This window comes from Danio rerio, chromosome 7 (genome assembly GCF_049306965.1).
Source record: "Danio rerio strain Tuebingen ecotype United States chromosome 7, GRCz12tu, whole genome shotgun sequence".
In the NCBI taxonomy this organism is placed as follows: Eukaryota; Metazoa; Chordata; class Actinopteri; order Cypriniformes; family Danionidae; genus Danio; species Danio rerio.
The window spans coordinates 31,633,737-31,659,591 of NC_133182.1; the positions used below are offsets into that span (position 1 = coordinate 31,633,737).

Genomic DNA, 25,855 nt, shown 5'->3' on the forward strand with positions numbered 1-25,855 from the left:
AGACAGAAACAGGAATACGGTAACAGTCATGAAAGTGATATAAACCATGAGAGAAATGGAAATAGTAAGCAAAGAAAATGTGCGAAGTGACAGACAGACATGAATGATACATGTGAGGGAGGCTGATGCACCGACACACAGCAGTTTATGTTTATGTGACAGCTGCTTCTGCGCTTTCTTCTGCCAGTTTTAAGAGTGTGTGAATTTCAGATGTACCCACTTCTCTTTCTGGCAGCAAGCCATCTCTGCACTCACCTCTCAACCCATTCAAGCCGTGCCAACAAAATGAGAGAAAGCCTCACGTCTGCTTTGGAAGCCTATGGGCTGGATTAGATTATGAAGGTAACGGGCAAATGCGTGTGGAGCAGGGGAATCTGAAACAGGACTCATTTCCTTTTACCTTTAGTTGTTGACCTTGCTGGAAGGCTGCCCGAATTCCTTGAATACATGAGGGAATAAATATGTTGGCTTACAAAAGAAGGCAACACATCTCTAAAATATTTTGGTGTGACTTTATGACTGCAGCTAATCTCTTTGATAGATCTAAAAAATAAAAAAAGACAATTCTGTTGCTCATAACTTATTATGGGTTTTTGAAAATGAACTTCCATGCAGTGTACAACACAGCACTAAGTAAAGCATCCAGCTGAGGTTTAAATCTGAAAGTGCACCGTGGTTAAAACTATTAATTCTTTAAAGAAATAGTCAACTCAGAGTCGAATGAAAGAATCGTGTTGGGTTCGGATCTTTTGCCAGAATGCATCAAAATTGATGAGATCAATACCAAATATGTAGTGCCAGATCCTGTCAAATGTGAACGCGCCATTCCTTTAGACACTAAGTGGATCATGGGATTGATCATGACACGAAGAATGACGAACACAGACAGATGAAGATTCGGCTGCAGGAAATAAAGAGTTAAAAAGTTCATTTTCACAACAACACCACAGTATAGCCTACCGTGTGCTGTGTTTGTTCCTGTAATTTTTCTGTATTTTTGATACAATAACCTACGCTGCAATGCAGGATTTGCCAGCCTTTTGCTATTAATGGAAGGAGCAACAGAGACTATTACTGTATGTATAGGACTTTGTCAGACTTTGACAGGGACTTTGTCAGTAACTGTTACAGTTCATATGGACCAGTTTTTTCTTCCTCCTGATCATAACATATAAGTGTAATTAAAATTGTTGCCTCGTTTTCAATATGCAAAAAGTTTGCAAAGTATTTAATTGTGTGCTGTAAGTTGTAATCGCTCCCTGCATCTTGTAATTACTTATCTTTTATATAGCAGTACTTGTACTGTATCTCTCAGGTTAAATCTGCCAAAGCCACAATAAAAACACAACCTGTGCTTCTTCCTTTACGCCCCATTCACACGGGGCGTCAGCGTCAATGCTTTCCATTGACTTTGAATGGGTGACGTCAGGCGGTGCTGAACTGCATTGTCGATCTGTCGGCGCCCCTTCAGAGGCGTTGCTCGCTGCACAGGTTGGGACTAGCTCAACTTTTCAAGCGCCAACAGAAGCGTCAGCCAATCAAATCACTGTATGCAAATACACCAGCTAGACAGTGGCCTATTCCTGACTGAATTTCATTGGCCGACGCTGCTATGACGATCGCGTTAGCCCCAACTTCAGACACGTCTTCAGTCAAGCGTTGACGCTGAAGCCCTGTGTGAATGCAATTTGAATATGCTTCTGAACTCGTGATCCACTGCTGTTTGCCTCTGCTATGGCCTCCATCAGCTGTTCCTCACAGACCTCCAAAACAAAAATATGACTTTTTATAATGCAAAATAGGGGCTCTTTGACAAGAGAATAAGGGTGAGGCGGTGGTGCAGTATTAAGTAGTGCTGTCGCCTCACAGCAAGAAGGTCACTGGTTTGAGCCTCAGCTGGGTCAGGTGGTGTTCTCTCTGCGTTCGTGTGGGTTTCCTCTGGGTGCTCCGGTTTCCCCCACAGTCCAAAGACATGCGGTACAGGTGAATAGGGTAGACTAAATTAATAATAATAATAATAATAATAATAATACAATTTGCAGTTCTAAATAAATAGAAACATGTGAATTAAAATAATAAATGTGTCACACTGTTCTTCAACACACTCTACTAAATCTGTGCGAATAAAACACCAAGTAGTCAAGTGCAACTACCGCACTTTCCACAGAATTAATATCTTACTTGAGGTTCAAAGAGGCCAGAACTGATAGAAAACCCTCAAAGCCTCAAGCGAGAGAAAACACTCAAACTCCTCTTGAGACTCAAGCGAGATACATCTGCTACAAGATGGCCAAATGATCGTCTATTTCCATGTTCTCTTCTTGTGTGTCATTTCACTTAGAGTGGCGCATACAAATAACTGTTAAAACACTTTCTTTAGAGAAGGTGGGAAGAGCGAGGTGTTGAATTTCCTGATGGCTCATCTCTAGTGAATTACACACTGAGGCATAATGACAGATGCTTACAGAGTCCCTGGACAGATCTTATTCTGTATCGACTCTAATTTTAGCTCTTCAGCTTTCTCTTATTTAATCACACTTTCTCTCTCTCTCTTTTCTATATCTCAGCATACCTGTATGCAACTGTTTTTGTTCATCTCACAATGAATAACAGTACACCTCAATACTCTACTCAACTGGCTGATTTGATTTAAAAACTTTTTTAATCAAAATGCAATGTTTGATAACCACAATTAAAACAATTTTAGACACAATTTTAGTGTACGAAAATTGCTTTATACAAAAAAGAAAAACATAAGTATGAAGAGTACAGATGGAAAGCTATTATTTGGATTGGTACGGTATGGAACAGTTCGGTACGGGTCACCTTTATTAGACTTGTGTTTCCACTGCCGAAAGGGTACCAATAGTAAGCGTGGTGTATGACAAAGTTTCAGTCGACGTCATTCTTGCTCAAGGAAATGTCTACAGTAAAGCTGTATGATTCCTTCACGTATCATATAAGAAGCACTTCTAGCAAAACAGATGTTGTATACACAAATACATTTCTAACCTTTCTATGAACATGATTTGATTATAACTGCAGATCAAAGAAGCCTACTGTAATGTCTGCAATTATATAAATAAATAAATGCAACATATATGAATGCATACAAACCCTTACAGTCTCCAATATGTTACCAACTACAGAAAAAACTACACACAGCAGACATTAAGTCTTAGGTTCAAAAACAACACGCAGCCTATAGCCCACAGTCAGTGCAAACCTCTCATCTGTATCTTTAAACTTCACCAGCACATGTAAGCTCTGTTAGAAAGTAATTCCGTATTTTGAAGTTTATAATTGTCCAAATTATTTTAATAATAGTTAAACATGGCAGTTTGTTCATGTTTTAGATTGGTGAAAGACTTATTTGCTCCTTTGTTTTTTTCTGGCTTCTCTTTTGTTTTTTCGCTCTTCACTCTTGCGTTAGTCCGTTTCTGAAAGGATCAGATGTCAAAAGCACTTCAATAATCACACACACGTTATTTTCATCAACTCAAGAAGTTCGGCACAACAGCGGGGCACAGGGTAGATTCTACTTTTTTATGGCTTTGTGGCTGTTCATCAAGACAATGACATGTTTTTTTTGAGCTGGGGTCAACAATGGCTCATTAATGGCTACGCATCTTGCTCAGCCTTTTGTTGAGCGAGGTACCCTTTTGAAAGGGTATCCAAAATGTGGCACGGTACTGTTCGCTTTTTGGTACCTTTTGACAGTGGAAATAGCCATAAAAGCATACCGTACCATACCGTACCACTCAGTGGAAATGGGCCTTAAGTGCCATCTGAAACTAAATTGAGCCTTTTTTTCTCAGGTTCCTATATGTGTATTATTAGTCATTTCATCGTCAAAAGGTTCATCGCTCTCACACTGCTCTAATTAGAGGACAGTCTGAGAGTTTTATTTTTTTTTGCCATATTTATCCTGTTTCCTCTTTCTAAAACTACCTCCTCTCATTTGACCTGTCTTCCCCTGAAATGTGTGATGCTTGTGTTTGGTGTGAACCACTATGCTCCATGTAAAATTTTATGTAACAAATAAAGACTTCATCATATAAACTGGTATTTTATATGTGTTTACATGTACAGTAGGTTCTTTTATATTTCACAATTATAGGGATGCACTGATTTGAAAGCCGCCAACTGATGTATCAATACAGTGCTTCCCACACATAGACTTTACTTGGGTGGGCCACCCAGGTATATTAACGGTACATTTGGTGTCATTTATTTTTTTATTATTATCATCCTGATCCAGTTACTATGACCATTTATGTGAAGCTGCTTTGACACAATCTACATTGTAAAAGCGCTATACAAATAAAGCTGAATTGAATTGAATTGAATCCTTTTTGGGTCTTAAAAATGTGTCCGTCCGGGGTTTCTAAATGTCCTAAAATGTCCAGGATTCAGCTTTTGGCTTCGCTTTCTGAGCCGTCGTCATTTTTATTTAAAAATTTACTTTCACTTGGCTCTGCAGCTGACACAAGAGCGAGCGAAACATTATTTAACTAATTCTTTGATCTAAACAACTCAGATAAAGTTTTTTGTTGACTCAGAGAAGACGACATTACATTTAAACTGGCTGCAAAATATAGGTACACTGTTAGAAATTGTTAATTAGTTCATTTGCCTTATTTAAAAATATACAATTTTTATTCTTGTAATTATTATACTTTTTAGAGATATTTGTCCCATATGTTTTCATTCCTTCATTACATATATTATACATATCTAACATGCTTTGGCAATACTGTACAAAATGTCAGCAGCAGATTTTATCTGTCAGTGGGTGCACATGGCTCCTGAATAGAATAAAAGTTAATCAAATACTATATTTTTTTTTTTTTCAACAGTCTTCTATAAAAAAGTTCAACCCATCGAAAAGAAACAATGCATAATAAATACATATTTTCATTACAAATCACTTCTTTGTCACATGTAAAAAACCATGTGCCATGGGTAAAGGTGTATTTCAATCCGGCTAGCACCACAAGTGTATTTCAAACTTGTGGGAAGCACTGCAAAAAAAAAGGCTGATAAATATTAACACCCAGCAGTATACAACTGCTTGAAAGAAATCCAGAATTTATTTCCATATGGGGCTTGTAATAAGAAAACTGAGAATAAGCATTATCGGTCATTACATGTATGGCCGCATTTGCTGTAGAACAAATTAATGCAGATTTATATTCTCATTCAAAAATATCCATCAGCGCCTCGCAAACAGTATATCGGACACTTAAACCCACACACAAAACAGCAATAGGTTTAAGTGTCCACTAATTTGGTCCTGTGAATTACCCACCATCTTCCTCTCTCTCTTTCTCTCTTAATTAGGGCTCTCTTCCTCTCAAGCACTTTCCCTCATTCTCCCTTCTTCTCCATGCCCCATTGTGAGGCGGTTCTGACCTGAAAGCATGTGTCATTGAGCTCCATGTCAGTGGGGTGCGGTTGGGTTTCTGAACAGGAGAGAGGGGGCTTGTGGGACTGCGGGGCTGAGTGGGAGGAGCTTGGACACTGGACAAAGAAGAGAGGTAGAACATGGATTATAGAGTGATGGAGAGGGAGAAAGAGTAATGGGTAAAATCTGGAGAAAGAGCGAGGCCTCCACCCATCCCCCCATTACCACTGCCCTCTGCTTTGATGGTTATGTGTCAACACAACCTCCCCTCCGGTTTGACCAACAAAACAGCTCTCATTCAACACCCAGGATCAGTTGTTGACACACGATGGCTGGCAAAAATGTCAAATCTGATTGGAAATGTCTGAAGGGAAGCTCATAATAATGATTTTTTTTTATTGGAGCCTCCTGCTTCTCGTTCATTCTCCCATGCTCTTTACAATCTTCCTTTTTATTGGGCTTGCATTCATCCATTGGGGTGACTGTACCCCGGGCGCCCTTATCCTGTGTTAGATCATAATGCGCGCTGAACTGCACTGAGCTATATGCGAACACACAACCATCTATTTGTGTTTATTTGCAGTTCCCTCTACCGTCATCCCTGGCCTTCAAGTTTAGCCTTTCTCATCTTAATTCAAGCAAATCCCCTCCAGAGTTGACGGGGTCAATTACAGCCCGAGAAAGCTGAAAGAGACGGTGAGAAAAAATTAATTAATACTTAACAAAGCTTAAACTCTTTTACAATTGACACCGAATAAAGGAACAAAAACGCATGTGTCGCGATTGATTCCGGAGAGCTGTTTGCTAATGGGCGGAGGCTTTTATGATCAGTTGCTTGGTGACAGGCTCAAGAGGAGGGCAGGAAGCAGGAATAAACCGCGCGTCGCGATCCACTGTACCGTTTCCATGATTCATTCAAACTATGAAAAGCTTCCTGAGGCCCAGCTAATGAGGATCCACAAGCAAAAAGGAAAAAGAAAGAACCAGAAAAGGGAGGAGACGAAGAAAATGAGGCAGCGAAGCCATCAAAGACGAAACATTTACAAAAATAAGTGTTTCCTGAAAGGGTTGTGTGATTGAGAGCGACGGCGGGAGCTCAGCACCCGACTGTGTGCTCACGGGAATGGTCGACAAGCAAAAAAGGGGAAGCGTAATTTATGGAAAAAGTGGCCGTTTTGGGGGCAGAAGGGGTCTCTTTATCAGAGGGCGGATGTAAAAAAGCTCGCTAATCACATCCTCTATTGCGATGGCAGCGTTCTCTCTTCATGCCAGGGGCTGAAATTACCCCAAAGTGCAAATTGAGCCAGTGTCGTGAAAAATGCACAGACACACACACACACACACACACACACCAAAAAAAAACAAAAAAAAACAAAGGGCTCTGATCAGCTTGAGGACTAAGGAGAAAGATCCATGTCACCTCACTTAGCAGGAGAAAAGCAGCCTGTGCGACACTGGTGGCGTCCGAAAGGATGAAAGAGAGCTGTAATGGGTGGAAAGCCTCTTGTATGCTAAAGCGGCCCGACTGGTGGTTGGCCATTACACATCTCCTTCTTTTTATTAGACTCAATGCACCGGTTACACAAACAGCCTGCCTGTGGTGTCACAAAGCCCCTTGGCAGCAAAGTACCAGGTACATTTATCTCATTCCTACTGTAAACGTCTCACTGAAAAAGGGTAGGTTAATATACTGTGTGCGTCGATCTGAAAATACTTCACAAGTCACATTAAATCTCTTCTTCTCCATTTCCTTCTCACTTCTAATAATTTGCCGTCTTCAACCGAGGAATGAGATCGTGCCTATAACGCACCATGATTATGAGCGCAGTTTCCTGCATTACCATTCAATCTGCAGCGCAACGGCGAAACATCATATTTCAACCTAGCATGCAATTGAATGCGATGAGATAAAAAGACAGTTCCATAAATGCCAAGACATGCTGTTCTATAGCATATGCTTTATGGCCAGCTCTCAATAACAAACACATATAATGGAACGTATCAATCTAATGGACTGTATTTTAAAAAAACTGCACAAGAAGACAAACAAGTTATCCGTTTGAATCAGCGTGACGAATTCTTCACTGAATGAACTCGCTGAACCTGTCTTTACACAGATTTCAACACATTCAGCTCCTTCTAGAGTTGTAATGGAAGTAACTGAGAGATATTCTCCATACTTTCTTATGTACATGTGAGTGAAATAGGTTCTCAAAGGAACTTTATTGATTGGGTGGAGGCAGATTCTTTGAACGCAAGCTTATAGCACATTTGTATAAGATAATGATTGTGAATACTGAACTATTAAGAGTGCAGTATACACTATTGAAAAGACGTTCTGTGTAAAACATAATGCAATGATCGAGTCTTTAACCTCTTCTAATTTAGCTCCAAATGTCAAGGTGAAATTCTTCATTTTGACCTCCCTTAGATTAAAAAAAAATTATTATTTTGTACTGTATCATACCAATGCAAATTTATTTTGGTCTTCTGAACATGTAATAAAACAAATTTGTAATGAAATTAGGGTAAGCTAATTATAAGAATAAAATAAAGATTACATTTTTTCTGAAATAGGGTATACCCAGAAAGCATTTTCTGTTTTTAAAAGATGTCTAATAGACATCTAAGTGTCATCTTGGCTAAAACAAGGCTACATTTGGGCTGCCAGTGAAAACCGAATAGATGTCTAAGAATAGGCCAAAACTAGACTAGTTATTAAATAAACAGAAGTGAATGACTACACATATAAAGTCCATTTAATCTGTCTATTTGACGACTATAGTTTAAGGCTATTCTTAGATGTCTATTAGATTTTCACTGACAGCCCAAGTTTAGATTAGTTTTAGCCAAGCCGTCTATGTTTAGATGTCTATTAGACATCTATTAAACACACAATTGTTTGCTGGGTAGCAATTAGATTTTCACTGACAGCCCAAACTTAGCTTTGTTTTAGGCAAGCCATCTACAATTAGATGTCTATTACAAGGGTTCCCAAACTTTTCAGCCTGCGACCCCCAACATGACAATGCCAGTGACTTGCAACCCCAATATCCTCTGAGGTGGTTATAAATACAGAAACCTTGCATGCAATGGTGCACACACACCATAGACACAAGTCTTTACTTTATTTAAATTTTCAATGTATGTCAGTGCTGTAAATGGGCCAGAAAGTTTAATCTGGAGTTCTAAAATCAATCTGCTGCATCTGATGTTTCTTTCGTCTGCATCTGATGTATTGCTGTGTCATTATTATAATGTAATTACCCCAGAGGTCGCAATCCAATAGAACTAGTAACTATAAGCTACTATAGTACCTATATAGTACATAGTAACTATAAACGACTATTTTTTCCCCTCAGGGGGTCCTGACCCCACTTTGAGAACCACTGGTCTATTAGATGTCTATTAAAGACACAGTTGTTTGCTAGGTAACTATATACCCAGCAATTAGTGTCAAACTAAACCAGGATGAAACAAAGTTTTTGGGCAGGATTTCAGGGGTTTAAAACAGCTAGCCAGAAAAGTTTGCTCTGACGCATCAGTCCAAGACTTGACATTAACACCCACATGCAGCTGGATTTCATCTCTGGCAGGTTGGACAGTCACTCGCACTAGCCCCTTTAGTTGGTTAAAATTTTTTTCTGCTTTCTCATATGTAAAGTTCTACAATAAGCATTGCCCAATGAGGGACCAGCGTGAAAGATGACAATAAAAACTTTGATCGTGTGAGCAAAAGAAAGCAGGTGAATACCGAATGAGAAGATGACCACACGCAAGGTGAGACACAGGTGATCCTGATGCACTTTTGAGGGCTTCAGTGTCAAGGCTGATTTCAGGTGATGTGAGGCACTCAAGTGTTTAAAAGTAAAAATAAAAAACAGTTCATTACGCGAAGCATCCTTGCCTGGAAACGTAACTGCTGCTCTTAAGAGCTCAAGAATTTTTAAAGGTCTTTTTGTAAGCAGCAGGTTGCTTTCACTTTAACCTTTTACACGATAATCCTTTCATTGTTGCACACGTTTTTCACCAGCTTTCTTTAGCTTACAGAGTATTTTTATTTTTGGCATGGCTAGAGAAAAAAAATATGTAAATCCTTAGTGTTGAGCCCTAAAAAAAAAAAAAAAAAAAAAAAAAAAGTTAAATAAATGAGTAATTTTAGCATGCCAAAATCAAATTTTAAGAACATAAAATAAATTTTCACAACAACTAAATTGTGGCTAGTGAAACTGACAAGTGGCTACTAATGTTGGAAAACTACTAGCCACAGTGGCTGGTGATTACAAAAGTTATGTCAAGCCCTGCAATGGTCTGTGGCAATTAATAATAGTGTGCGGCTTTAGCTCTGCTTTTTTTTTAGAAATCTTCCCTAGTTCATTTTCCCTGTTCAGTTAGTTGAAGTCAGATGTCTGAATAAAAACAGAAAACAGATGCTTATAGTAGAAAATGACAAGCAATTCAAATTGAAAGCAAATCTGGCAGAGTTTTTTTATATAATATTTCAATAAAACTGAATGTTTTAAAGCAATCTACTGTATAAAGTGCTACATAAATGAACGTTCTCTGATTTGCCCTGGATGGCCCACTGCAGGGTTTGCGCAAACAACCAGAACCCCATTATCATTTTTATCACACTTTTTCTTAACTCCAGTTTGCTCACTGATGTCATTTTAGTTGCATATTTATGTTGCTATCGAGAGAAAATGATGAATAAGGCCCAATCCCAATTCTAGCCCTTTACCTTACCCCCACCCTTCGTTTTGCGCGTTCACGTCAAGGGGTAGGGCTGTACCAATTCTCTTTAGCTTTAAGGCGTAGGGCTAAAGGGAAGAGGTGAATAGCCCTTCGAATGAAGATTTTTCAGGACTACACTTGAAACTAAGGGGTAAGAAAATTTCCCAGAATACACCAGCCACAGCAACCAGAAGTAAGGAGATCCACAAATTAGTATTTTCTGTCATGTGCATTTTTATGCCAAAAACATGTTTTAATATATTTATAACCGCGTTCATGTTTTATCATCATGCTTTTTAGAAAAAAAAAATCCTAAAAAAAAAAAAAAACCTCGCTAAATTTCGCTATATATAATCTATAACCATGACTCCAGTACAGCAGTCCCACAACATCCTGACACTCGATGACACTCGAATACCCAGTCAGAAAAGTCTAGTGGCTGAGAATGACCTTTTTACAGTGTCTGCTAAAATGCTAATGTGTTTTCTTGTGTTTACATAGATGAATATGGCCATGGTGTAAATGCACAGTACAGTTACGATTGCCACATTAGATTATTATGATAACATGATATTGTTGCCTTCAGTGATTTCCTGTAGATAAATACCAAAAAATAACACAACCGGAATCACTACAGCAGTCACGATCGGCTGATCTCACATGAAGCATGAGATTGGGATGACATATAATGACGTGTGCAGGTGCTGTAGTGCTGTCCCAATTCTTAGGGGTAAAATTTTGAAGCCCTTCCCCTTCACCCTCGATTGTAAGGGCTAAGGGGAAGGGGTAGGAATACAAAAATAGAATTGGGATTGGGCCTAAGTATATAAGAACCATAAATCTCAACACAAACTCCAAAACATGAGAGAACGTCCTTGTTTTAGGTTTACTAGTCTGGTACAGTACATGAACGCACCACTACACACAGACAAAACAGAATAATAAACGACGGAGAACAACATAAAACCAAATGACAGAATGAAGAAAGACCCAATTTAATGACTTTGAATACAACTATGGATTTTGCTTCATGTCATCATATGAAACCCAAGGCAGTCTGTACAAAACCCATGTAATGACTTGAAGATCAAACTCCATCTCCAGCAAAACATCTGTAGAAACTATTACCGTCTGATTGATTTCAGTTGAAGGCCTGAGGGTTTAAGTTTGCTCACACACAAGTATCAATGTAAGCTGAGAACAGCTTCATTTTAGAGTCTCCTATATGCTTCTTAGGATTTATGGATGAAAAGGCTATGTCCTGAGCACAGGTACCCTGAAACTAGCCATGGGACGATTGCATTATCAAATTATACCGCAAAGTCAAGGTTTTAAAACTGCATAAATTTTCTGTTATACCATTCCTATGGTATATGTAAGATTTTTTGTGTCCAGCAGAATGTTCAGCAGAAACGATATCCAAGGACACCATTTTAAATTGTTAAGAAATCAGTGTTTTTGAATCTAATGAAGACAGCAGAAGTCAATGATTCATTTGAATTATTTAGCCCAACATGTTTAGCTACTGTTGCAAAATATTTTAAATGTTTCTTAACATAAAATATACTGTATTGAAAAAGGGGGAAAAATTGTTGTTTTTTACCCGGACTTTTAAAAAGAACATATTTTAGATCATTAATCATAATACCGTGAAACCGTGATAATTTTATTCAAGATTATCAAACCATCAGAATCTTATAACGGCCCATGCCTACCCGAAACTAGAGTCTTTAAGTGCGCACAAAGTCCTTTTCACCTGTAATGTCACTTAAATATCAGAAACAGCGGGTCATGCAATAAAAGGAAGATCCATACAAACAGTGGTTACATGCTTCATTAAGATGGAGCCCATTGTCAGTGCTCAAACTCTTCAGAGAGAGGATCAAAAGGTCATTGAGTGACATTCGTATCAGTTGTGATCCTACAGCGCTGATCAATATGCACCAAAGCTGGGATCATCCATTACACACAAGTTGACAAATAAGAAGTATGCACCCCGACTATTATTGCTGGAGCCTGTGTTATACAAGAGAATATATTGTGCTAATGGGGTTTCAGCATGAAAGTATATAATAGCTGGTCTTGAGTGCAGTTATATGGCATACACACACACACAGAAATAAGGTCTGTGGGTCAGTAAATGAAATACACACTAAATAATAAAACCACAATGATCCGTATAGACACCTTCTTACAATGGACTGCAATTTCATGTAATGAAGATGCACATTCAGAATTCTGACAGACACGTATTTCTCGAGCAATGCGCTATTTGGACTATTAACAAAATGATGCCTGAAATCAATTTAAGTTTGTTCAAATGAACCTAAAATAATATTTATAGATAAATCTTTATATTTTAAACTAACCATCACTAATGCAAAAGGAAAGCAATTTCTACTTCATATCATTTGTTGCACAGAAATTACACAGTACACTAAAAGGCTGAAAACTCCCTCTAAAATATGCGGTCATCTCTTCATTCGGTCATTTAAACATCGCTTCATCCTTATTTCCACAAGTTGTGCAAGATTAGTCACCGATGAAAAAGCCAGAGTCTTCTTGAATGCACATGCTTAAGAATGCACTGATTGAATTTTGTGCTCTTGTGAATTCTCTCATCTTCAACAACAAAAAGTCTAGAAATAATAAGTAAGAGATGTATTTCTCAGCTTCAACAATTAGGGAAAAATCTTTTGGTTTGCAGTTATCTTTAATTTGAAATGTTCTTATAAGCTTCTTTATAAGCAAATCATCCCTACAGAGTTTATGTTTTGGTTAGCCCTGTAATATCATAAAAACAGTACATGATTCTAAAATGATCGGTATGGCAGTTAATCAGCAGTCTTTACCGGTTGTGAAGATCCTGATCAGACCATCTCTATTGTACAATCAATGTTTAAAATCAAAGGCGACCACGTACTGCAGAATGAGCGCATTTTCATTTAAATTGGATTGTACAATTTGAAACAAAACATGCATGTATGCCATCTCGTACCGTAATTATCGCAGTTAGGAGATTTGAGTAAAATCACTTAAAAATTTAAAACTGCTATTAATATGGACGAAATAAAACAAATAAGACTTTCATCAGAACATTATTCAAAAATTATAGGAAATACTGTAAATAAAAAAAATTATAGGAAATACTGTGAAAAATTCCTTGCTCGGTTAAACAACATTTGGGAAATATATTGAAAAAAAAAAAATCTAGGAGCCCACAAGAGAGCTAATAATTTTGACTTTAACTATATATGAAGAGTTCAGATGCAATAACCTCTAAGTGTCATCTGAAATTTCTATCAAAAATTAACATTTTCTCAGCCTCCTTTGTTTATGTTGAGATATTTCACTTTAAAGACCAGGAAAAGGACCTAATTTTTGCCATAAAAGTGATGTTACTAAACCTGATAAAAATGCCCATTTTACAGGAAAATTTCAGACGCCATTTAGAGGTATTTGCATTTAAAGTCTTCAGATATTGTATCCTCCTCATTCCCCAGTATGGTTTCTATTAGATGTGTTGATGGGCTTTGGATTCTTCAATTGGTTAGCAGCCTCAATGAATTGGGGGAATAATTTGACAGAAAAAATGATTCCAATTAGCGGTCTTTCGACCGGCACCTCCTTATTTTGTAGACCTTATTGGACTTTGAATGTACGTATAGCTAACGAATCACTTCAATTGTGCGAAAACGACAAAGAAACATTCTCCAAGATAAAATTAAGCTTTTATCTGCGTGCTCTTCATTATACTTATCCATCCAGCTCTACTTGCCAATCATTTAGCCTGACAATGAATCTCCATCTCCAATGCTATTGGATTTGCATCCCACTCTATCTTCCAGCTATTGTTCGCCTGTAATTTATGCAGAAAGCACACATATTCCTTTCTGGCCCTGATGAGAAATCGAAAAAAGGTGCAAAACAGTAACTATGCGCTGACCTTTACCAATCAGAGAGGGGGTTTAAAGGTTTGCCGTGTCCAGCGAGCTGAGCTGACTGTTCCCTGTGGCGCAGCAGAGGCGGTGGAACTTCAGAGGCCAGCCGGTAACCACTGGCCCACTGGGAGAAGAGCCAGAGTGTGTACCGCAACACAGCGGTGCACCGTCTACACACAGTGTGCCAGTCTCACTTCACCATGTGTGTGTGCATGCAAGAGTCAACGATCCTCACATTACACACAAACACACACACAGAAGGCCAACGAATGGACTGCTGCGCTCAGATATGGCACAGTATGGGCTGCCTCTATGTGTGTGTGTGAGAAGACCGCAGGCGGAGATGTCTTTCTGTGTCAGACAATATGGCCACAGAGATGCACGTATGCGGACACTGTTTTGCTTTACGGAGGCAGAATCAATTGCACACGTATGATGCGGTCGATAAAAAGATGTTAAATTAGGCATGTCATCGCTGACCACACCACATCACACACAGAGCTCAATATCCCCGCCAACTGTTCATTCAGACCATGTGTGCGATGGATCCATGTGTCTATTTATGTATGCAAGCTGGCAAACAATGCCGAATTGGGACAGAAGGTACATATTTAATACTAAAATACTATTAGAAAATCTCTTTAAACAACAGAGTCATTGCTACTTTATGTTTTCACCAAATATGTTAGAAATATCTACACTATCTGATAAAAGTCTTGTCGTTTATCCAAGTTTTAGGATGAACAAATAATAACTTGACTTCTAGTTGATCATTCAGTATCATCATGCCTTGATTTTTAATTATTTAATTAGAATGAATTAATTTGAATATAAAGTCATGGTGCAGCGAAAAAAAGAAATATTATTGTATATGACTCCCATGAGCCTGGAAGACTGCATCCATACATCTCTGCAATGTATCTAGTAACTTAATAAATACCTTATTAATAAAGTCATGTAGAATGGCAAAGAAAGCGTTCTTGCAGGTCTCCCAGATTACATCAACATTCTTTGGATTCATCTTTAATGCCTACTCCTTCATCTTACCCCAGACATGCTCAATAATGTTCATTTCTGGTGACTGGGCTGGCCAATCCTGGATCACCTTGACCTTGTTTACTTTCAGCACAAATGTTTTGGTACCTCAGGATGTTGATGTTGCCATCCACTCTGCAGATCTCTCGCATGTCCCCATACTGAATGTAACCCCAAACCATTATATATATATATATATATTTTTTTTTTACCATACTTGACTGATTTCTGTGAGAATCTTTGGTCTATGTGGGAAAAATTGGAGAAAAAATTGGAAAAATCTACCTTCTCTCACTTTTCCAAATGATCAACTAGAAGTCAAGTTACTATGTGTTGTTCTGACAACTGAAATCAATGACAAGATATTTGTCAAGTAGAGACTCTGCAATGTCATCATAATGTGCATCATAAAACATGTATTTCTATTTTACAAAATATGCATTTATATACATAGGTTACATAATCATTTCCATAAATATCAATCATTTGTAAAGAAATACATATATGCTTACCACCGCTTACCACCGTTTCTACTAAAATAATGGCAATAACGGTCATTCTGACCAAACTAAATTTGTGTCATGCTACATTTACATCCAAAGCAACTATTGAGATTTTAAAATTTAGAAGCTTTAAAGGTTTGTCATCAATTTAATTAAGTTTTTAGGCAATAGAAGCACACATTAAAAAGCATGGAAAGCCTTACGGCCATTCAATGTATTAATACTTGTTAATGTTTAGTAATTTGAATAAAAAAAACAATGTTCAAATGCCATATACACACATTTAAGAAAAGGCAGGGTATTGTAGTAAAACGGACCTTTTTTATAAAGTTATTAATTATAAAATTTAAAAACGATCTGTTTAGGTAGTTCTAATGTTAAAAATACATATAAACAATAACAATAAGTTTGGTGAAATATTCAAATTTTTCTTATCATTGCAAGTTAACAGGTGATTGTAACTCCTGATTGCTTGAAGTTCATGCGTAAAGGGCTGATTGCTAAGAGCTTATTCGTTCTCAAGCACCACATAATAACAGCAAGCGGCCCCCGAATTCCTCACATCATCACAAAAACACACTTTCACATTAACACTGCAGTGCGCTTTCAAATTAACACTCGGCTGACATCCATTTAATGACCAACTCTGCTCTCTCCCCTCAGCTACTATTTACAACACGGCTACCTCCTGCTAACCGCTAAAGAGAACATAAAGAAGCCTCCATAAGGCCCTTTCTTCTACATTAAATCCAGCATCTGGATGAAAAGATCAAACGCATTGTGGACGGCATGAGAGGGGGACATATGATAATAAGTCATCTTTAGCTGGCATAAACGCATGCTGAGTTTATGAAAATCCAATCAGAAGCACAATACAGTAACAACTTTTCAGAGCCGGACAAGAACAAGGCACGATTCATACGGGACCACGGTGGGTATGGATGACCAAGAAAAGCAAATTTAGTCTTGGTGCCTGTGAGCAGCAAGTGGGCGAACAACAGCACTCCAGATTATTGTGACAGCGACAAAAGCGGTGCGAAAAGAGCACAGCATGGCCTGGTTTGATGGTTAAGTTCAATACAAGAGCCAGAGATTTGGTCGTATAAATCACAACACTAGCACGAGCGGGAGCGCACAAAAAGCCAGACTGGATCCTACAAGCCAATTTATCTCAAGAAATAGAAGGCGCCCATTGTCCATATATCAAATGGCTTGTTGCAGCCCCCTGTGTCCCTCGTGTTCAGTTCATCCAAAGTTAATGTAGCCCGAGTGAACGTCACGCCGAGCTTGAACACTGTGTGCTCTGTGGAGGATCCAGATCTGGAGGAGGCTTCTGTCAAACTCACTGCAGATTCACGGGACAATCTACAGTAGTGGAGAATCTAGACATTTTATTTACTCTGGCAGAACATTTGATGCATGATAAGAATATAATATATAGTTAGGGCTCAGCATAAATGAGTACACCCCATTAGGCATGGGACAATAACCATTTTTCAGGGTATAGAGGGGTTTGGAAAAGTCAAGGTTTTGAAACCACCAAGATTTTTCTGTTATAACATTCCTATGGTATATGCAAGATTTTTTTATGAGATGCTGTTTTAAATTGTAAAGAAATATATATGATATTTAATAATTATTTGATATTTTGGTAGTAGTAGTATTGTTTACAGTAAATATAGCTAGTAAATACAAAGTTATAATAACAAAAAAAGTAAAATAATTGATATAAACAACGATTAGGGATGTAATATTATTTTTATTATTATTATTATTATTATCAGTAGTAGTAGTAGTAGTAGTAGTGGTGGTGGTATTGGTAGTGGTGGTACAGTAATAGCAGTAGCAGTAGTAGTTATGTATTTTTTAGTGCAGGGGTCCCCAAACTTTTTCATATGAAGGATCAAAAACCAAATATCATAATGAGCTGTGGGCCGAAGGTAAATATATCTACACTATATTACATTAATGTTGTCATTGTTAATTTCCAAAATTTTCTTTCACAATGATAAAATTTTTAAAGTGGAATCAATGCTGAATACACTAGTTTGCCTTTGCCATCACTTGCTTACTGATGTCTCTGCATTGTCTTCTATCTGTCACGTGATAGTACATGCATGTACTTAAAAAAAAAAAACTGATTCACTTTAAATGTTTCATTTCAGTTTTTTGTAGCTTCACAATAAAACAAACAAACAAAATGTCTCATTAAATTAAAAATGACTTTGTTTTAACCATCCCCGATTCCACATCATTCTCCTTCTCTTCTCAGATGGGATGGCCCACAGGCCCTAATTTGGGCATCTCTGTTTTGTGCTTATAAAAAAAGCTTATTAAAAATGAGCTCAAGAATTATGGAATATACAGTAATAACTCTAAAGCAGGTTTATTTCCATCATCACCAACGGCAGTCTATTCTTCTTAAAACAGATGGATTCGCATTAAAATTTAATTTTAATCACCAACTGCTCGCAATTATATCAGCTCTCTATAAAACTGAGACACTTTCACTTTTAAGTGCTTGCCATTTAAAAGCACTTGCGCACTGAAACGAACAGGTGGTAGTAGTGTAGTGTGAGCTAAACAACAAGGTGTCATCTCTGAATTACAAGCCACAGAAACTTTACTCACTAGCAGCCTGAACTCTGGCTTTTCGGCTCACAACCAGACCGAAGAAGTTCTGCGCGATGCACTCATAGTCTCCTTCATCCGATGAGCCATCAGTCTTGATCTTCTGGAAGTGTGTGATCAGCAGTGAGCCGTTGGTGAACATGACATAGTTGTGGTCCTCCTGGACGAGGGCTCCACTACGCCTCCACTGGGTGCTGATGGGTGGGATTCCCTCTACCTGGCAGTGCAGCATCAGAGGCTGCTGCTGGACCGCGATGATGTCACTTGGCTCCAGGGTGAAGGAGAGCTCAGCCCCACAGGTCAGACCTGACAGATGCAAACACACAAAATACACACCCATTAACTCCTACTGTAGATGCTAGAGGCAATGCAAGTGAAAGGCTTTACACAGAAGCATGGTTTCCACTGCTTTCGTTCTTCCATGGTGGGGCGCCACACCACAATTCATCCCGGCATGGCTATATTACAGCTTCTCATTCAAAACATTCCGTCGTGTTTTTTTTTTTTTTTTTAATAGAAGGTTATTATCCCACCAAAAATGTATTAAAAGGTAAGTGAATTATAGCAGCGCAAACTTTTCTGTAACCGTAGTAGTGCTGTGCGTTATTTGTTTAACCCTTTAGGGTGACCTGATGACTGATTGACTGACAGGTGCGTGATGCATGAGGCCAGCAAACACGGCATAGCTTTCACTTAAGATAAACACAGTTTCCATAATTATACTTTATTTATAGATAAAGGTCTATGGTTCAGCATGCAGTCCAATAACTTTATCTTGCTGGATTTATAGCAGTTTCACTTTACTTCAGGACGCATTATTGCCGCTCTGTAGATCTATTGGAGACATTCATAAATATTCCTAGCAAATGTAATAAATGTTGGAGACATACTCTGTACATAAATGAGCAACGTATATTTGAGAGGGCGTGCAAGAAGTTTTGTGCACGAAAAAAGGAAATCGGAGCGCAAGGAAAGAGATTTGCATACTCGTATTACATGAATGTCATCTCAACTTGTAATACTGCACAAATATTGCCATAGGTAGTTGGTAGATCTATGTGAAAGGCCACAGTTGGAAAAAATCCTAGAGAAAACCCTGAGAAAGAATGCTTAAAAATAACATTTAATTTGTACAATGTATACAGTATAACACATTTTTATATGTTTTTACTCTAATGCTGATTTTGTCGTTCTACCAGTCAAATAAAATAAAATTCATTCATTATTCACTAATTCATTTTCTTGTTGGCTTAGTCCCTTTATTAATCTGGGGTCGCCACAGCGGAATGAACCGCCAATAAAATCAAATATAATGAATCAATAAAATAAAATGCCAATAATAGGGCGTAGGTAGTGCTGTCTGAATGAAAATGCCAATTTTTGTAACATTTAAATCAGCATCTAATAAACTGGCAATAAAAAGGTCAGTTTTTATTTCATATTATTATTATTATTATTACTATTATTATTATTATTATTAATAATATTAATAATAACAATCTTTTTAAAATTTGTATGATACTTTAAAAATATAGTATTAATAATTTTTGATATTGTTATTTATACTTTTTATTAATTTTATTAATATTGGTTGTAACTGTGTCCATTGAACACACTGTAAAAAACTTCACACCTCATTTGATCTAATATAATATAATGTGAAAACCAAACTGATAAAACCAGCTGTCAAACTTTCATTAATATTTCATTAATATTATTAGCTAAAAGAGTTAATATAAGAGTATGATATAAGAGTATAATGTAACGCAACAACACAACCATAGTAGAAATGTTTTTTTTATCCATCGCTTCCACCAATTGATAAACATTTTTCTTTGCTGCTGTCGCCACTGGCTTGCATGGTTCAGGACTTGTAGAGCTGTGCATCGATGGATTTGCTTTTCAGTGTTTGGACCATTGGTTTGGACTCTCAGCAGCGAATATTAAACCACACTGACCTTAACCGAACTGAACTGAACTTAAACTCTGAAAACTGAAATGACAGTTTCAATTCAGTGAAACTGCTTTGACACAATCTATAGTGTAAAAGCGGTATACAAATGAAGATAAATTGAATTAAATAGAACAATATAATATAATATAATATAATATAATATAATATAATATAATATAATATAACATAATATAATATAATCTAATATAATGTAATGTAATATAATATAATATAATATAATATAACATAATATAATATAATCTAATATAATATAATATAATATAACATAACATAACATAACATAACATAACATAACATAACATAACATAACATAATATAATATAATATAATATAATATAATATAATATAATATAATATAATATAATATAATATAACAGTTCTTTATGATAATTTAATTTCATTGCGTTTTTGTTGAATAAAATAATAATTTCCTCAGAATAAATTTCAGGGAAAAAAAACTGTCCAGCCAAACTTTTTACAATACTCTTATTCATTTGCATCATCAACTATAAAGGCAACTATTCAGGAAAAATTAATCAGTCAAGTGAGGATGATTATCTGCTGATATCAATCTCAAAATTGGCAATTATATGTCAATTTATCCGGCTGGCAGATGACATAGATCAGTGTGGTGAATGGGAAGAAAGGGTTCGGGAAATGAATCTGCAGTGAATTTGATTGATAGTCATACTTTCTGTCTAGATCAGTAGTGTAGTGAAATCTGTCTCATGTCTCCTTGATTTAAACCAAATGCCATTACCTGACATACCATGTGTGTAAATGTGTGTGAAGCTAGTGTACTATTCATGTGAACTTGTAAAAATTCTCCACCCGTTCATCTCTCAATCCATCTTCCAAACCGCGTAAAACCACAGTCTTTTAGGCTGTATGCAGCAAAACACTCCATATAGCTAGTCTATCACAAACTGCTGATAGAATGGTGAGATTTACATTGGTATTAAACATGTGAAGAACATGTAAACTTCACACAAAATTGCCTCCTGGGATTCGAACCAGCAACATTCTTACTGTGAGGCAACAGTGCTTAAACACTGAGCCACTGTGCCACCAAATGTCTGGACAGCACCATCAAAAAACTAATTTTTAATAATATCTTCATCAGGCGTCACGGTGGCATAGTGTGTAGCACAATCGCCTCACATTAAGTTGGCATTTCTGTGTGGAGTTTGCATGTTTTACGAGTGTTTACGTGTTTCATCCATGTGCTCTGGTTTCCCCCACAGTCCAAGGACATGCGGTATATGTGAATTGGGTAAAACTAAATTGGCCATAGTGCGAGTATGTATGGTTGTTTCTTAGTACTGGAAGGGCATACACTGTATAAACGTATGCAGGAGAAGTTGGCAGTTCATTCCGCGGTGGCCACCCTGATTAATAAAGGGACTAAGCCAAAAAGAAAATGAACGAATGAATGAATAAATAAATATCTTTATCAGTCAACGTTTGTGAGAATGAGGCTTAAATCAAACTAAACATTCCTAACAAAGTCTTCAAGCAGAACACTGACACCCATCTCCCATTCAGATGAGAAAATCAACAATAAAACAGCAGTCTGTCCTGACTTAGCACGATATAAAGGAGAGCTTAGCGGACTCTCTTGTGCTCGGCTCTGGAGGTATCGGGTTTCAGTCAGCGATGGGCTGTAGCAGTCTCTGCCTGCGGCTCAGGAATCCATCTCAAGTTGGGCTGGGGGGCACAAGGGCACAGCTAGACACCAACTCTGGCATCATCGCTCAAATTCCAGCCCCAAAATATACCGCCTTTAGGTGCAGGATAGAATGCATCGACTGTCACTGCAGATCACATGACTAATAAATAAAGCGGGAGAGAAGAAACGGTTCACGTTATATTGCTAAAGTGGGTTGAATTACATCTCTCTCTCTTATCTCACTGCTGTTCCTGCTTCATTTGTGAGGCAAGAATCTGTCAATATCTCTGTTTTATTAACAGACACAATTTTTCCTCTGACTTCTTACAAGGTTTTATTGCAGCACCAGCAGGACGTCATTCTGCTGGGTCACACACAAACACACACATGCACACACGTCCCCAGAGCAACTGAAAACTTCTCAATCTGTTCATCGCTATATCAGTGCTCACATCTGCTCATGATAACGTTGCACATGATAACGTTTAGATGTTTTTGAGCATTGATGTTAAAGTCACTTGTGCATAACTTGCAAATGGAATTCCCCAAACTATAATACATCATTTATCATTACATCATATAAACTGCAGTAGGTCTGATGCTGTTCTGCTTGATTTGGCACTTGGCAAGCTTTTGTGCTCTTTTTTTTTTTACTCACACATTTAGATGGCAGTATTACATTTGCTTCACTGACTTACAGTGCAAAGGCTTAGATTAAAAGTACAGTAAGAGTTATAATTTCCATATATGATTTGTAAAAAAATATATATTACTCAGAATGAATGCTTTTACATTATAAAAAATTTTTTCAAACACATTCTATTCTTCTTTATATACCATTGATTAAATAATTCTAGAAAACAAGTATTATCGATTTCACCAAAATATTAAACAACACAATTGTTTTCAACATTTATAGATACAAAGAGGTACCATTTATCTATTTTGCAGACAACAATGATCAATAACTCTAACACAATATACAGTTGAAGTCAGAATTATTAGCCCCCTTTTGAATTTTTTTTCTCTTCTTTTAAATATTTCTCAAATGATGTTTAACAGAGCAAGGACATTTTCACAGCATGTCTAATAATATTTTTTCTTCTGGTGAAAATCTTACTTGTTTTATTTCAACTAGAGTAAAAGCCGTTTTTAATTTATTAAACACCATTTTAAGGACGAAATCATTAGCTCCTTTAGGCTATTATTTTTCGACTGTCTACAGAACAAACCATCATTATACAATAATTCGCCTAATTACCCTAACCTGTCTAGTTAACCTAATTAACCAAGTTAAGTCTTTAAATGTCACTTTAAGCTGTATAGAAGTGTCTTGAAAAATATCTAGTAAAATATTATTTACTGTCATCATGGCAAAGATAAAATAAATCAGTTATTAGAAATGAGTTATTAAAACTATTATGTTTTGAAATGTGTTAAAAAAAATCTTCTCTCCATTAAACAGAAAATGGAAAAATATAAACAGAGGGGCTAATAATTCAGGGGGGCTTATAATTCTGACTTCAACTGTATGTACTTAAAAAAAAATCACTTGTATGTAATTTTAGCCACTTGGTGGCATGCATTCACTGCAAGCAAAGACATAGTTTGAAGATTTCATGACTGATTGTGGAATCATAGAGGTTGTCATTATTACTTCATTACTCCTGAAGAAATCATGTTCATGGATGAACTAAATACTGCAAAATACAAGGTACCACACAATTCATTCATGTTTGCCCAACACAAATTGCTTAAGTCAATTTAACAAAAGTAAGCAGACTGAACATAAAACAATTATGTTGTCCCCAAAGAAATCTCAATTAATTTCATGTAATTTCGGGTGTTTAATTTTTAATTTGTCGACTTTAACTGCAGTTTGGCACTTTCACTTTCATTTAGGAACATTTCGTTCCTGCCCCCTGTGACACACCAGATATTGGATACGAGTATGCACTGCTGGAAGAGTGTTGTTTTAATGGAGTTTGATACTGCACGCCGTATGGGGAAAAAACTCTGCATTTCGCAATGCAGGTGTCTGTGGTTTTTCACTGACTCTGTAGGTGCAGAGAATAGTGTCAAACAGCCATGTGTATATAGATTATCCTGTCACAAAATGCAGCAAAAATTGTGTTGCGATGGTAATTGTTTTGGTAAGGTGTTTAAATGTCTGTATTGCACTTCAATAATGTGACTAAAATCGGCAGAATCCACATCTTAATTCAATTCCTTTTTACTTCGATTATGACTTTAGTCAGATTAAGGTAATCAAAAATTGCTGTTTACATGGTGGACTCTTAATCAGAGTATTGTCTTAATTGCATTAGGATCTGATTATTGCCATCCATGTAAATGTACTTAATATTTGTGTTCGCCCATAAAGCTTGGGCTATCTTCAAAATTTCTTGCAACAATCTCACTCAAATTCTTGCTAAATCTGTTAAGCACCCATATTTAATCAAGTCTCTGCTGGGCGAAAAAGAAAGAGGGAACAAATCAGCAGCAACTATTGATTAGACATTTTTAAAGAAAGCTCCTTGAGCTCACATCAGTCAAGGTCAGGAAAATAAAGCAGATATGTAGAAAAAAGCACCGAAGAGATAAACCAAGTAAAGAATGGGAAACAATAATAAAAGGGGTGAAAAAAGCAAATTATATACTGCAGCAGCATGGACAGAAACACTGGCTGATTACAGCACCTCCTCTCTGGTGAAGTGTTTAGGGTTTAAGCGCTGCTAGAGCACCCCGGAGTTCAGGATTAGCTCAGCGTGAGTCCAGCAGCCTGCCAGGCAAACTCACACAGAGTGCCTTTGAGTGATGCTCACACACGGGTTTACCACTGACACTCAAAACAACATGCCACACCACATCAGCCTCAATCACTGTTCTCTCCACCCTGCAGAAGCCTACATTTATCAGCGAGAAGGAAGAAAGAAATCCCAAGAAGAGAGAGACACTTTGAAAAGGATAGTTTGTGGCAAGATGACGGGATTCTCATCTGCGTGCCCTCATGTCGCCTGAAACCAGTGCCATTTTTTTCCTTCCGTGGAACACAAAGGAAGTTATCTGGCTGAATTTCCAAGCCGTTGTTCCTTTAACACATGGAGGATTTTCATACTTAAAGCAGTTACCCTAGGTCATTTTAAACCCTGGGATAAACTAAGTCCTTGTTTATTTTTCTTCACATTTCATTTTGTTCATAAATTACATAGAGTTAGCAATTAATCCTGGACATTCTTATGCTAAACCTTCCTTAATCCAAGGTTAAGGTTCTTATTCGCAGTGTCAATGTCACTGGATGAACACTTTCTTGCTTACATAATGACTTTAGCAATGCTCACATTATATATTGTAAATTATTATTGTCACTTTTCAGACAATAAATGGCTCTTCATTCTAATTGATGCATTTTTGGTCAGTATTTGATCCTTTGCATCTCGGATTATAAACACTGGACATGTCTGGCATGGGTGGCATAGTGGCTCAGTGATTAGCACTGTCACCTCACAGCAAGAAGAATGCTGGTTCAAGTCTCTGCTATTGAGTTAATGATCTGAATCTAAATCAGGTGTGTTTGGTTAAGGAGAAATATAAAACATATGCAGAGCTGGTGGTCCTCCAGGAACGTGGTTGAGAAACACTGACTTAAATCATCTTTATTTAAACCATTTTTATTTTACATCTTTATGCTCACATTTTTGTTGTGCTGTGTTTGACTGTTGATATGACTTGTGAAGAATGTAGAGTAAAAGTAGGATGAAAAACATTCATGGTTTCCACGGTTAAGCCCCATTCAAACCAAATACTAGAATGAAGAAGAGAAAAAAAATACGGAACGATACAGAAAATAAATAACATCTGATTTCAGGCCACAGCTATATAATAATGGCCCAAAGGAGTTATAACCCTTACAGAAACTTTTAGCCAGTTGATAAAAGGATAAACATTAACAGTACATAT

General features: G+C 37.2%; 1 protein-coding gene across 1 annotated transcript in view; it reads right to left on the reverse strand.

Moving 5' to 3' along the window:
• The window catches only part of igdcc3 (immunoglobulin superfamily, DCC subclass, member 3), a 119,755-nt gene that overhangs the window by 86,444 nt on the left and 7,456 nt on the right, over positions 1-25,855 (reverse strand). The window contains exon 2 of the mRNA XM_003198969.7: positions 18,252-18,557. Within this exon, the coding sequence (XP_003199017.2) occupies positions 18,252-18,557 (306 nt within the window). The remainder of the gene's footprint in view (positions 1-18,251; positions 18,558-25,855) is intronic.